Raw genomic sequence first — 15,675 nt, forward strand, 5'->3', positions numbered from 1 at the left:
CCACTCCAGTATTCTTGCCTGGAGAATTCCATGGACAGAGGAGCCTGGTGGGCTACAGTCCATGGGATCACAAAGAGTCGGACATGACTGAGAGACCAACACTTCACTTACTGTATTTTGAAATCTGAACTGAGGGAGCATGCGTGTGTGCGTGCATGTGTGGGGGATGTATTCTTCCCCAGTAAATCAACAGCACGCACAGTGTCAGCAGGAAGCCAGAAAGAGCAGGCAGCCTGCCATCATCGCTGCCTGCCAGCGCGCGGGGGAGCAGTTCCAGCTCAGTTGTTTTTTTTTGATTACCAGACCCAAGTATGGAAGGTTCCTAAGCGTACATGTGAAATCTGTTGGCTTTCTCTGAGAAAATGAGTCAGATGGTCAAATCTGATTGGAAAATTTTCTCCTAATTAAGCAAGCACTGGCCAAGCCAAGTCCTACCTACTGCCTCCTGAAATATTCCCACCTTAAAAGGGCAGCCTGCAAACCCTCTGCCAGCCTCGTATGTATCATCTTTTCTGAGTGCAATAGTAACACTGATTACTAATACAGCAGACTAGTCAGAGTTCCTCTCACACTCTCAGATCCACAGGAGGCTGAAATCTGCAGCCAAAAGACTCTTCTCTCATGAGCTCTACTTTTGCTCTGGCTGAGTCAGTTGTCTTTCTTCTCCCATTTGTATTGATCTGCATTTATTCTTCAATCTCACTGCTGGCTGTGTATCACATAATTATGCAATAAACCAAAGTAGCCCCTAACCAGGGGCTAAAATAGTCCCTGGAACAGTACAAAAGAGAGCTTACTGAATGCTTCCTAACAGTAAATATTTACAAAAAGTTATTAGATATAAATAAAACATGTGAACTACTAAACAGAAAAAAAAAATTAAAATTTAAAAATAGTCTGTCCTCAGATTGCTTCATGATTGTCTTTATATTCTCTTATGGATGACGTGGTATATCCAACAAAGATAATGAAGAGCCCTATCCAGGTGACCCATACCAGGAAAAAAAGTTGGTCCTGTATCAAAAGACTGGGAAATAAATGCCTAAGTTGAAAGTTAAAATACAGGGTTTCAGAGAGGTAGAAGCATAGATTCTACACTTTAAATGATTTTGGGGGATGATCCAAGAAACAGTAAACCATGTTCATAGGGGGTTTTCCATTACCAACAGCTGCCATTTATTGAAATGCAAATACTGTTTCAGGGGTTTTACATGCATAAATAGATTAAACTCTAACAAAATTCTTGGAAGAAAATATTTCAACATTCCAGTTTTTTTACACATGGAACAGGAGGCTCAGTGATTCTCAGGAAGTTGCCCACAATCATAGCCAACAACTTAAGCCTCATATGTGGGCTCCAGAGACCATGCTCTTAGCCACTTAGCACTCTGGTCTTCCCATGTTACCCTTTGGTCAAAAGACATACCATATGATAGGTATTTGAGAACCTTGGGACAAAGAAACAGTAACACCCAATCAGATAATGGCAACAATGACCATAGTGGTGGCAGTCAATTTTTTAGAGATGCCAAGAGGCAATGAATAAAGGAAGGGGAATTTAATAAACACATCTTGGGGAGAAGGGTCTGGAGTCAAATCCAGACACTCACTTAAAACTTCATTTTCATATATCAAATGTAAGCTGCTTCTATAAGTAATTCCAAAAGAGGCATTCTAAAGATGTTCTCTGGTCTCAAAAAAAGTGCACAAGTATACGGGAGGCAGCATGGTTTGGGAAATGTAAACTGCGTCTCACCTGTCTCAGAACTCTCATCTTGAAATTGCACCACCAGAGGCAACTCCTACCTCTCTTAGCTGGTCTTATCACCTGGGAAACATTTAAGATTCCCACCTAGGAATCATGCTGCTTATATGAAAACAATGGCTGCCCTCTCATTCCTGGGGAAGGAGGGCAACAATATGAACATAAAGCAGTGAGGAGGGCTTCCCTGGTGGCTCAGTGGATAAGAATCCGCCTACCAATGCAGGGGACACAGGTTCAATCCCTAGTCTGGGAAGATCCCATGTGGCTCAGAGCAAACTAAGCCCACAAGCCAAAACTACCCATGAGCCCTAGAGCTCGGGCTCCGCAACAAGAGAAGCTACTTCACCCTGCAACGAAGAGTAGCCCCTGCTATCTAGAGCTAGAGAAAGCCCACATGCAAATGAAGACAAATTGCAGCCAGAGTTTAAAAAAAACAAAAACAAAAACGGGCAGTAACAAGTCTACCAGCACACAGTGGAGCTCTAAAGAGGAGAGGGGACAATGACAGAGGTGCAGCAGAGACAGTGTCACTCGGGGATACGAGAACACCCAGGTTTCCGGAACCCATGCCGAATCACCAAATGACTAATAATATTTCAAATTTGGTATCACATAAAGTTTCAAAGTGTGGTCTGAGGACCAGCAGCATCGGTACCACCTGAAAACATATAACACGCGCCAAGTTTTTAGGCTTTGCGCCAAACCCACTGAATAAGAGGCTCTGAGGTAAGACCCAACAGTGTGTTTTAACAAGCCCTCTGGACGAGCCAGGGTGGAGGCTTCCCTGGCGGCTCAGAGGTTAAAGCGTCTGCCTGGAATATGGGAGACCCGGGTTCGATCCCTGGGTCAGGAAGATCCCCTGGAGAAGGAAATGGCAACCCACTCCAGTACTCTTGCCTGGAGAATCCCATGGAAGGAGGAGTCTGGTAGGCTACAGCCCATGGGGTCGCAAAAAGTCAGACACGACTGAGCAACTTCACTTTCGCTGGATGAGCCTGCCATAGGCTAAAGGCAGAGGACCCACTGGTCTAGTGGGCCGAAAGCTTAAATGATGGAGTTGGATACACTGGATTTAAATCTTGGGTTTAAATCCAGACTCAAAGATGAAAATGTGACTTAAGAATATTGGTCAAGTCCTGGTTAATTTGAAGTGATGAAGCAGGCGGAAGAAAACACTGGTTGAGTTGGAAAATAGTTACAGTGGCAAAAAAGTAGAGAGTGAAGATCACACGGGGAATGCACAGGCAAGGTGCTGAGGACCTGTCTCAGTCACACGGCAGTTCTGTGCTCCTGAACCAAACCCAGTGCCCTTCAGTGTAAAGGTGGGAAATCCCACCGAGGCTCACAGATAGCCTAGGGTTAGATACATGCAGAGGTTCCTGGTTTGAAAGTTATGGAGTCTGAAAGTCATTAGGGAGGGAGACAGCAACCTTAGGAGGCTGAAGCTAGGAGGAAACAGTGAAGGCAACATTGACTGGTCATCACCACCCCAGACCAAAGGGAGCACTCCCGGCTGTCAGGAGCGTGGGACAAAAAACCCTCTTGCACTGCTGGTGGGAATGGAAACTGATTACAGCCACTATGTAAGACAGTATGGAGATTCCTATAACAAACTAGGAATAAAACTACCACGTAACTGAACAACAGCACTCCTGGGCATATACCCTGAGAAAACCATAACTGAAAAAGACTCCTGTATCTCAGTGTTCACTGCAGCACTATTTACAACAGCTAAGACATGGAAGCAACCTAAATGTCCATCGACAGATGAATGGATAGAGAAGCTGTGGTGCATTTTTACAATGGAATATTTCTCAGCTACAAAAAGGACCACATTTGAGTCAGTGCTAATGAGGTGGATGGACCTAGAACCTGTTAAACAGAGTGAAGTAAGTCAGAAAGAGAAAAACAAATACCGTATACTAATGCATATATATGGAATCTAGAAAAAAGGTACTGATGAGCCTATCTGCAGGGCAGCAGTGGGGACGCAGACACAGAGAGCAGGCTTATGGACACCGGGTGGGGAAGGAGAGGGAGGGAAAAGTGGAGAGAGTAGCATGGAAACATATACACTACCACAGGTAAAATAGACAGCCAGTGGGAATTTGCTGTGTGACTCAGGGAGCTCAAACCGGGCTCTGTGGCAACCTAGAGGGATGGGATGCGAGGCAGGTTCAAGAGGGAGGGGCATATCTATATCTATGGTTGGTTTATGCTGATGAATGGCAGGAACCAACACAACATTGGAAAGCACTTATCCTACAGTTAAATATAAAAATAAATAAACAAATAAATAAATAAAATGGCATTATCTCCAAAAAAATTTTAAAAAGCCAACCAGAGGAACCAGTGCATGGGCAGTGGAGAGGAAGAGGGGGTAAGACAGAGCTGGGGAGATACAAAGGCGAAACTCTTGCTTTACTGTGGGTTTGAAAACAGAATCCACAGCCAAGTTATTCTGACAAAAGCACACACAGAAGGCCAACTACAAAGGAGGAATATGTGTTTGAACAGATGCCAAGAGAAAAACTGACTTAAGACTTCGTACTGTGTCAAAGGCTTTGTTTGTTGACAGTAGAATTATCTTGAGTTTGTGGGGGAAAATCTCGAGGTCCTCTCTGAAGCCTTCCTCAGAGACTCATACCCCGGCTGCAGTGTTTTCTCAGTGAAGCACTCCTAAGGAACACGGTAACAGGACGAGGGTGAAACCAAGGAGGACGGTGGTTCCCCCTGCCTGCCTGCACCCAACCACTGCACCATTTCTCCCCGAGGCATCCAGGGTCACGGAACCTTTGAGCCTGACCTCCAAGGTCTCTTAATTTTTTCCTTACTACGTGGTATATATCCAGCCTCAGTGATTACAAGCTTTTATCACCTCTCACACAGACTATAGCAACTATGCTTTTTAAAGACATTAACTGTGGAAACACGAAGTATAAAGTATACACCTCAACTTATATACCAATCATCAAGGATAAATACACGTTACCATATTGTCATATTCGCTTTATGATTGCTACTTCTCTGCTTTAAAGAACAAATTACAGATTGCGCTGAAGTCCCACACCATCCTTCTTTCTCACCCTATAGGTAGTCATTTTCCTGAAGGTAATTTCCATGCATGGTTTATTATGTTCCTACCTCTCCTTGTGTCTATAAACAATACATTCTGTTTCTCTTTGTATTTTTAAATTCAACAGATTCATCTTATAAAATATCATTTCCTCTGTGCTCTGGTGTCTTCATACATTAAAATGTGTGCCCATCTGAGAGGCATGAAAAAGCTATATCCTTATTGATTTTGCATTCTAGATTGCTTACGAGGCTGAATATCTTTCCCTATCTTTACAAGTAAGTTGAATTTCCTCTTCTCTCAAGTGCCTGTGCATTATCTTGATCTTTTTCCCTAGTGAGGGCGCTCAGTCACTCTGTCATATTTAACTCTTGCGATTCCCTGGACTGTAGCCAATCAGGTTCCTCTGTCCATAGTGTTTCCCAGGCCAGAATATGCCATTTCCTTCTCTAAGGCATCTTCCTGACCCAGAGATCAAACGCACATCTCCGGTCCTGGCAGGATTCTTCACCATCGAGTCATCTGGAAAGCCCCATTTGGAAAACGTCTTTTGCCTACTGTTTTAAGTTTCATTAAGGCAAGTTCGTCTGGAGAAGGCAATGGCACCCCACTCCAGTACTCTTGCTGGCAAATCCCATGGACGGAGGAGCCTGGTAGGCTGCAGTCCTCGGGGTTGCTAAGAGTCAGACACTTTCACTTTTCACTTTCACACATTGGAGAAGGAAATGGCAACCCACTCCAGTGTTCTTGCCCAGAGAATCCCAGGGACGGGGGAGCCTGGTGGGCTGACGTCTATGGGGTCGCACAGAGTCGGTCACGACTGAAGCGACTTAGCAGCAGCAAGGCAAGTTCGTCAACCTTCAGAACTCTTACATCACCCTATGTTAATAATAGAGTGTTTAAATTACTATAGCTTTCTAAGAAATTGGGATTAGTTGTGAGTCTTCCATATATTTCACACATACAAACATATCTATACATTTATTTTTCAGTCCTGCAGATGAATACCATGGTTGTCTGGACCTAGGTGATGATAAGCTGCTTTTCTCTTAACAGTTCTGATAAATTTCTTCACAGATTGAGTGAATTATCTATGTAGATAAGCCTATCACTTGCAACTGACAGTTTCATTTTTCTAATCCTGAAGTTGTTTCTTTTTCCTTTCCTTATTTCGTAACTTCTTTGTTACTTATTATCTCCCTCTACACTAGAACAAAAGTTCCATCAGGGAAGGAATGTTTGACTGTTTTACACTGCTGTCCTCAATGTCGGAGAAGGCAACGGCACCCCACTCCAGAACTCTTGCCTGGAAAATCCCATGGGCGGAGGAGCCTGGTAGGCTGCAGTCCATGGGGTCGCTACGAGTCGGACACGACTGAGCGACTTCACTTTCACTTTTTCTCTTTCATGCATTGGAGAAGGAAATGGCAACCCAATCCAGTGTCCATGCCTGGAAAATCCCAGGGGCAGGAGAGCCTGGTGGGCTGATGTCTATGGGGTCACACAGAGTCAGACACGACTGAAGTGACTTAGCAGCAGCAGTAGCAGTAGAGCTTACCAGGCAGAAGACATGAATAAATTATTTATTGAACAATGAATTTTGCATTCCTAGAGAAACCAGTTATAACTTGCAGTTACAGATAAACAGAAGTAATGCTGGACTTTACTGATTTTTTATGAATTTTAGGTAGGACCCATATTGAGTTTAAAATTTTATTGGTCTGTATTCAGTTCAATTTTGCTATTTGATCTGCTAGCTTCAAGGTAAGGTGAGGAATTTTTTTCCTCTTTCTGTTCTCTGAAACAAAGTGAAGCTACTTTTTGTTTTGTTTTGGATTCATTTATTTTATATTATGAGGACTATTTCTTTCAAGATCATAGATCCATCCAGATTTTCTTATTATCCATTTTTGTCTAGATCTTCAATTTTTGGCTTCAAATTTCCATTTCATTTTCTTATGATTTTTAAAATCCTTATCTGAAGTTCTTCCCCTATAATTCATTACTAATGATTATTTTTGCCTCTTTCTTCTTTTGTTTTACTTGACCAAATCTACCAGAGAGTTATACATTTTATTAATTTTTTCAGACAGGCAGCTTCGGGTTCTGTTGATTCTCTCTGAATTTCTATTTCATTCTCTTGACTAAAACATTTTCTTTGTATTATTTTGATCTTGTTCTACTTATCACTTCCTGAGGAAGGTACGTTAAATTAGTCCACTAAATTTGTGTCTCTGAAATTCCCTGTTTCTCTTGCACCCATTTTCCCAACAATAGAGCAGCTGGGGGACACTAAATAATTCTTAAATTCCTGAAAACTCTGAGAATCGTTTAGTCTCTGATTTTCATTTTTCTCAATAAGCACCTTCACTAAGGTGCTTCTGAGTACAGAAATCATTAAGGGGTCTTAAGAAAGGTGAAAACAAACAAACAAACCCCAAAACTCATAAAAAGGTCCATAGTAACTACCCTATGATCCAGCAATCTCGCTCATTGGTGTATCGCCAAGGAAACTGAAGTCAGGGTCTGCAACCCATGTTCACTGCAGTATTATTTGGAATAGCCAAGATAGGGAGACAATATAAATGTCCCTTGATGGATGAATGGGTAAAGAACATGTGTGGTAGATATATACAATGAAATATTTTCCACCGTAGGAAAAAAGGAAACCCTGCCATCTGTGACAACACAGGTGAACACGGAGGGCAATATGCTAAGTGACAAAGCCAGACAGAGAATGACCGAAACTATATGGTATCACTTACATGCAGAGTTCTTTCTTAAGCCATTCTCACAGAAACAGAAGATAGAAAGGGTGGATGTGAGGGCTGGGGGAGAGAGGTAAACTGCATAATACAGGTCAAAGTGTATGAAATTTACAGTAAGAATTTGGCACACAGCATTACAACTACAGTTAATAACATGGTTCAGTGTACTTCAAAGTTGCTGAGTCGATAAGCATTCTCAACACACACACACAGACACAACACAATGTGAGGTAACGGATGTTAGTTATTTTGATCTTGGTAATCATTCTACATGTATATGGACATCATATCATCAAGTTGCATACTTTAAAATATACATAGTTGTCGATTATTCCTCAATAAAGCTTTTTTTTTTAAAAAAAGGTCCATAGTATGCTGACTCTGAGCACAAGTGCTACACAAATTTTCAAAAAATTAAAAGAAAATTAATTTTATCGTTAAAAGTTAAAAAGAAAGGAATTAAAGTCATTAAACATCCCTCCATGTACCTTACCCAAAAGCTGTGTGAGTAAAATCTCTGCCTGGCTTTATCTTCAATCAGGCTGTGTGACAAGGCCAATCTTTTATTTTTTTTTAACTGTGAACTGTTCAAAGCCAACAGTATATATGACAGCAAGATGGTGAAAAACAAAGACTAGCAGACATGGTTTGTCACCAGGGTCAGCACAGGGACCCTAACCCTGAAAGGTCTCAGACTATCCAACATACAGTCAGGGAACTGTGACCTCGCTGTTTTGTTTAAAAGGAGATGAATATTCTCAGGCAAGTTTTTACCTGTAATGTATGTGCAATAATATACACAATTAAACATCTACATTAAATAAAAATGCCTCATTACCTAGACTAAACTTGGCCTAATTAAAGAGTAAATCAAATTAATAAGAAAAATAATTTCTATGAGGCACATAAGCTTATTTTAATCTGGAACCCGAGTAAGGATACATATACCATTAGAGTCCTGAGCTTTATACCATAATCTCAGAAACAAGAAAGTTGAACACAATTGCTTAACCTTGGTGACCTCACATTACTAAGAGAAGGCACGTCTTTAATAGAGTGTAGGTGTGCCCATAAGTCCCAGGAGACAGTGTGTGAGCAATACCAGCATGCTGATACTGCACGTAATCCACACACAAGCAGTCGGTGGTGTGATGACACTCACTGGGATGTAATAGGCACAACAGAGCGGAAGCCAAAGAATCCTGCGATCACATTTTAAAGTACTTTCCTAATCTTGCTGCATACTGGGAGACCAGTGAAGGGGGCAACTTTGCCCTCCAAGTAGACATCTGTTTGTAAAAAATGTAAATCCCAATGTGACGAGTCAGAAGCTACCTGCAGAAAAAGTCTATGTAACCACGAACAAGCCACTTCTCCTCTCTGCTGCTTCTTCTGCATCCATAGCATAAAAATATACTGCTTGTTCAATTCACAAGGAGGCCCTGAGGATTATCTATCCAAAAGCTCCAGAGAAAAGGCATAAATAAAATGACCAGGGTAGCATCATTTCAGGTACCCAATGCAAGGCTGAATTTGGATCACCTTCTGATCAGGGCCACACAGGCTCACAGGTATGAAGGCTTAAAAACTAAACGTAAAACTTTTTGGTTCACAAATCTCTTCACTTTCTCCCATGCTTCATCAGTCACTCAAAGAAACAAAATACATTTCCTCCCTCCGGGGCTTAATTAGTTCTTTGTGCTGTCAGTTTCCGTGGCCATAATCCATAGGTTTATGATACCAAATGTATCTGAGGGACCAACTGTGAGGGCAGAATCCAGGAAGGTGAGAGTAACTAAAAGCTCATGTGCTTTCAGTTACTGGAAGGCATCTGGGGTATAAGAACAGAGAAAGGCAAATTTCCAAGGCTCCTGCAGGAAGGAAGTCAGACCAACTGGATACAAGTGGCCCTGAGGAACTTGGCCAAATGACTCATTTGGAGGATGCAGAATAAACTTAACGACAGGACCTGCCTAGAGCTAGTCTCAAACTCAAGGTTGCTATATGGAATACTGTAGGACAAAGCATCACTTTGGAAGGGCTCCCTGGGATTCATCAACCCAAGGGCAGAGGTTTTTTTTTTTAATAACAACTCAGTTTAGACCCAACAGCACACGGCCCAGGCATTCTCTGCCACCCGGAGAGAAGTCTGATTTCCTTTTTACCTCAGGGCACGTGCTGGTCCCAATTACTTTCCACCAAAGCAAAAGTGAGGTCAGGGGCCAAATAAGCAGTTGTTATTGTCTCCTTTCAATAGACTCAGATACAATATGATGAATGACCTACTTAATGCACCTCACATTGGTGTATCCTATAGAAAAGATGACGCCTACCCACCCCAGTCAGCATTCCTGTCAGGTCCCCACTTGCAAAGTCTCCTGCAAAAGCTGCACTCTACGTGAGAGCATGATTTTGACCAGGTTAAGACTTCCTGTAGTGATATTTTTGGCTCAGCCAAATATTTCATTGGATCTAAGAGGAAGTGGAAGACAGAAAGAACAAGTGGGGGAAACCAGATAAAGGAAAGAAATATTATCAGAGAAAGAAAGAGGCAAAATCCTTGGAGAAGCCCAGGCCAAACCAGAGGGGAAGATGACCTCTGACAAACAGCTGCCTACAAATAGTGAGGCTTGTCTGCTGGACATCTCTAGGAAACCCAGTCCCAAGGCCCATGTTCAGTGATGAATCTTAGTGATGAATCTGGAGGGTTAGCTTTCTCTTGAACCCGTAAGTACTGAGCCAGAAAAATCACCCCCATCATTTCATAAAATCAAACCAAAGACCAGATGGGTGGGAAGTGTAGAGCCAGTATTTAAAAATATATATATCACACTTTTTCAGAGCAGTGACAATTTCACTAAATTATACTAAATGATGTGAAACTCTCTCTTTTATACTCTGTTGCTCTAATACTGAAGTCTTTAAAAGAAATGCAACATGACAAAATGCTGCCCCATATGAAGAATATTCTAAAGAGCAGAGATTTCAGAAGATGGGAAAAGCGAGTATCTCAGTTCCAGAGATAACCTGGATCAGGGGTCCCCAACCTCTGGTACTGGGTCCATGGCCTGTTAGGAACTGGGCTGCATAGCAGGAGGTGAGTGCTGAGTGAGCAAAGCTTCATCTGTATTTATAGCTGCTCCCTATGGCTGCCATTTCCGTCTGAGCTCCGTCTCCTGTCAGATCAGCAACGGCTGATTCCCATATTAAATTCTCATGCATCACAATGTAATATAATAGAAATAAAGTACACAATAAATGTAAAGTGTCTGAAGCATCCTGAAGCCATCCCCTACCACTCTGTTCCTGGGAAAATTATCTGCCATGAAATTGGCCCCAGGTGCCAAAAGGCTGGGGACCACTGCCTGAGACAGTAGCTTGGAGGGGTACCGCAGACCCTGTGGTCCAGAGGAAAACACACCCTGCCCAAAAGTGGAAAAAGCCCTCTTCATAGTTATCCCAACACTGAATTTCGAGGCCCCTTGCTTTCTCCACAAATGTCATCATATATTGAATCAAGTAAAAACTAACAGTCTCACAACTGACCAAACCTACAGTGTGTACGCTGCATAACAAGCTCAAAAATAAATAGTGAAAACAACAGAAAAAAGAAAAACCAAATGGTCATTTACTCTAAGAATCCAGGCTTGTGTTTATGCTCCACATGAGGTCCGAATTGAATCTGGGCTTGAAATCCACCAAACTCACATGCTTTCTCGAAGGAGACAGGGTGGGAGCCATTCAGGATATCATCCCGAGCCTGCAACACAAGAGGAAGCAAAAAGCATCAGGAGCTTGGGGGGACCAACACGATCTCTCCAGTTCCATGTTCCTGGCACCCAAGCCTACCCTCTCTGGGGAGATGAGGGGAAGCGTGCCAGCCAAGCCAGAGTGAGGCATTCATTCAGGACGCTGTGAGCGACTGTAGCGTCACAGAATTAATGCAAAGGGAAAACAAGTCCGTGCCCAAATTGCCTATGGATGGAAGGCATCAGCAATGCCCAGTATATTAAAACTAAAGCTTGAGTGCAATCTAGGGAGGTAGAAGTGATTGTGAAAAATAAAGGGGCCAAGGGAAGTCCTTGTATAATGACCAGATTCATAGGGGACAGAAATGCAATAGATTTTTATGACCCTAAGTGATAAAGTTAATAGAAAAATTACCTAGAAGTAAAAATCAACCCAATCCCCACCCCAAGATAAACAGAACAGACAAGCACTCAGTACTGCAGACATCTGGGTGAAATGATAAGCAAATACACAGTCCAGGAATCAGGAAGGCACTGCACTTGAAGTCTTTCTCCTGTTTCCTGACCCCCTCACTTGTGTTGCTATTTATTGTCTTTCCTTTCTCTAGTTAAATGACCCCCAGAACACTTTCAGATGTACACTCTGACCTGTGGCCCTGAGCCTTAAACCAACAAGCATTTTCTTATTGTCTGGATCTCTCTCTCCCTCTGAACTACCAGCCTCATTTCTCCAAGTCCTTCCTCCATCTGCTAACTTGGGGGCCAGCAAAATTTTCCTGTAAAATGCCGGAGAGTAAACAAATTACATCTTCTGGGCCATGAACTCTGCCGTCAGAATGCGAGTGCGGCCACTGACAATACGTAGACAATTATGTGATAAAGAAGGGGATTTACCAGTGTGCAATATGTAAACAAATGAGATGTGGTTCCAATAAAACTTTAATATTTATAAACACAGGTGACACCGTGGCTGCATTTTGCTGACCCTCCCCCTCCCACATTATTGCTAAGAGCCAATAGGTTGATAAGTAAAAGGAGAGGAAAGGGAAGGAATACAGGGAAGAATGAAAGAAGTAAGAGAGGAAGGAAGATGTTTTCCTTGGGCCAACAGAAGTCTTTGGGACTGTCTAGTCAAAGCCCACATCTTACGTACTGGGTAACTGCAACTCAGATAAATTGAATGATTCATCTGAGTTTAAACAATTGCTTAATGGCAAAAATTTTAAATGTTATTGAGAGAATATCTTTCAGTTAATGAGAAATACTGATTTTCTGACCAATATCCATCCTTGTTTTCTAGATGTGAGCTAAGAAAGCAGTAGTACATGTGAATGGTGAGTATTTCCTGCAAAGCCAGAAGACAGAGAGAGACAGCAGTGGCTACCAGGACCCCCGATGGGAAGTCAACCAAAGCCCCTCTCAGGATCGCCGGCAGCACACAGTGGACGTCAACCTGCACCACAGCTCAACATGATTGAAAAGAGAACGTCACAGACACGGCAAGAACCAGAGCCCAGTTCCTGCCCTCCCCCAGCCACAGCCGGAGTTCTGGAAAGCTCACCAACCTCGGGGTCTGAGCGTTCGATACTGTACCTGAACATAGAGCAAGTTCAGCTGCACGGGGTCTCTTGAGTCCACATTCTGATCAGAGTAAAAGAACTTCCGTCTAAGCAGCAGTGTTTCATTTTCATCTACTCCTTGTTCTCTGAATGTTCGGCTGTGATCCAGCCAATTTACTGCAACGCAAGATGACATATGAAAGAACTGTGTCTACTTTTCCTCTTAGTTCAAGGGGATTAACCAAAACAGCAGCATGATGCAGACGTGGATTTTTAAAATGCTCATATTCAGTTATAGTTGCTTCTTAGATTAAATCTGAGCTCTTTAACTTGGCAAAGTAATTGGATGCTTACTACATGACATATGAAAAAGCAAATGACAGAGAAGTTCACAGCTCTTCTTAAGTTAGTAAAACCCTACAATGAATTTATAATATGCCCATTCCTTGGGTGGAGGAAGAAACAAGGAAAACAATGCTTTAAGCCGAGACAATCAAGTCTGCATTTTCTTTTAAGTCAAGACTGGCCTTTACTCTGATCAGGAGAAATAATTTATAAACTCTGAGCATAATGAGTTGCTACCCTTGACCTTAGGCAGAAAAGAGGAGGAAACTGGAAGTAATTGGGACCAGGAGAGGACAGGACACTGAGGGGCAGAGGAGGGGAGAACCCTGCACACGGCCCACCAGTAATCTCACTCATTTAGAAAATACTGGCCTGATACCTAGATGCATGGGGATGGATCGTTGCTCTATACTTCCCACAGCTCTCATTCCTACACTCCTCCCCAGGCTTAACACACACACACATACTGAGAGCAAGTATTTATTGACAAGCCTTGACTTTAGCACAGGGAATGTACTGAATGGACCTCCTCTCCCACACTAGCCGGGAGAGCATCATGCACAACATAATCTTCAGGATTTGTCTACCAAGGTCTCACTTGGAAAGAAGCATGCAATTGGAAATCGAATGAGGTAAAAAGAAAAGAAAAAAAAGAGAGAGAGATTGGAAAAAGGGTCAGAGGAAATGAAAGCCCCACTGAAGACCAACGAACATAAGGACAAGGATGACATCTTCCCAATGCAACAGCAAGAGAAAGAACAGTGAAAGAAAGTAAGAAGTTGGGAAGGTCTGAGTGAAATGTGCATAAAATATGGTCCTTCTGGGAAGGTGTTGGGGGTGGTGTCAGCCAGTGCACAAAACACAGGCTTTGGGGACACGTGGTGCACACATACTTGTTTTTCTGTATATTAACTCTGTAGCCATAGAAAAGGATTTTCCTGTGGTGGAATTATATTACTATTTTGTAACCCCTAAGGAAATAATGGATGGAGGCAATAGTCATCCAAGGCTGTTAATGTCACAAAAAGGAAACAATCAAATTCAGCTTCCCAATGGACGTACCACATAGGAGTCGCTATTCTTAAACACGGATACACGTATCTGATCAAGCCTCCAGAACTCAGGAATTAAAAGGGACATATGAACATGTTAGATGACACCACAGGCATCTAACAAAATCCAGAATATAGAAAATTGTATACAAGTAACAATCCAGGGTTCTCCCCTCAATAATTACAAGGCAAAAAAAAAAAAAAAGAGAGAGAGAGAGAGAGAGATGGAGAGAAAGCTTGGGACTAAAAGAGTTAAGCAGCCTTTCATCCAAGCTTATTTGCTAACAAAAAAGCTTTTTTTAGAAGGCAATGGAGAAACTGTAAACATGATGCATGTATTTGACATTAAAAGATTACCTTTTAGGTGTGAAATGCTATTATCACTTTTTTCCCCCGTAAGGGTCTTTTTCTTTTAGTGACACAGACCCAAATGTTCACAGATGAAATAAAACAAAGGAATAAAGACCCCTGTCTAGACCATACAAATTATGGGAGAGGAGAGAGGCGGGCAGCCCATGTGCCCACATCACACTTCCTCCCTGGACACTCACAGTCGTCATCCGTGTGAAGCTTGGCCTTCAGCTTCTCCATCTTCCTCTCATCTCTTAACAGTGTCCTGTCTTTTTTTAGCGTACCCGTCCCTTCTTCTTTCTTTTCTTCAATTGTTTCTTGGATTAAAGAGTATTCTTCATAGTTTGTAATTCCTAAAATTATCAATGAGTTTATCAGTTAGATTAGTGACTGCATTGCCATCAGTCCCTTTCGTCCTGGGGCCCGTAATACTCCAAGGAGTCCCTGGGGATGAAGGACAGAAAGAAGCCTTGCCAAGGGGGAAGGTCAGGGTCACTCCAGGGAGCATGCATCAAGTAACTGGTCACAAAGGAGGGTCCTCCACTAGGTAAGTCACATTCCAACGTCATGCTAAAGTCTCCTGAGTAATTTTTGAGTAATAAGAACAAAATAGAAATAGAACAGAGGAAGGTAAGACAATGTCAAACAAGCAGTGTCTGAAGGACCTGGGCTTCATTTTCATTATGAGAAAAATAAGACAGGAAAGGCCACTTTCTTCAAATATTCAAGCGGGTTCATATATTGCAACATCTGTAAGACGTTACCAAAAACCAAACGAACATTTTGGCCAACCCAATAGAAAGGAGACAGACTTGTTCTTTGAGGAGACAAATAGAAGCATGGTGGGGGGGCAATGTCTAATATGATTGTATAGGTTGGCCCCATGAGTCTTCAGGAGGTAATGGGGGTCAGTGATGCTTAGACAGAATCTCCCAGTCATGGATGGGAGCCTGAACCATATGATTTCAAAAACATTATTTTCAATTTGAGAATTCATTTAATTTTGAAAG

At 42.4% G+C, this 15,675-nt stretch overlaps 1 protein-coding gene across 10 annotated transcripts in view; it reads right to left on the reverse strand.

Moving 5' to 3' along the window:
* TLN2 (talin 2) overlaps positions 1-15,675 on the reverse strand; it is a 504,733-nt gene that overhangs the window by 191,048 nt on the left and 298,010 nt on the right. For all 10 annotated transcript variants that reach the window (XM_019968737.2, XM_019968738.2, XM_019968739.2 and 7 more), the window contains 3 exons: positions 14,866-15,018; positions 12,952-13,094; positions 11,242-11,369 (listed from right to left, as the gene is read on the reverse strand). In XM_019968737.2, the coding sequence (XP_019824296.2) occupies positions 11,242-11,369; positions 12,952-13,094; positions 14,866-15,018 (424 nt within the window). The remainder of the gene's footprint in view (positions 1-11,241; positions 11,370-12,951; positions 13,095-14,865; positions 15,019-15,675) is intronic.

This window comes from Bos indicus, chromosome 10, assembly GCF_029378745.1.
Source record: "Bos indicus isolate NIAB-ARS_2022 breed Sahiwal x Tharparkar chromosome 10, NIAB-ARS_B.indTharparkar_mat_pri_1.0, whole genome shotgun sequence".
NCBI lineage: Eukaryota > Metazoa > Chordata > Mammalia > Artiodactyla > Bovidae > Bos > Bos indicus.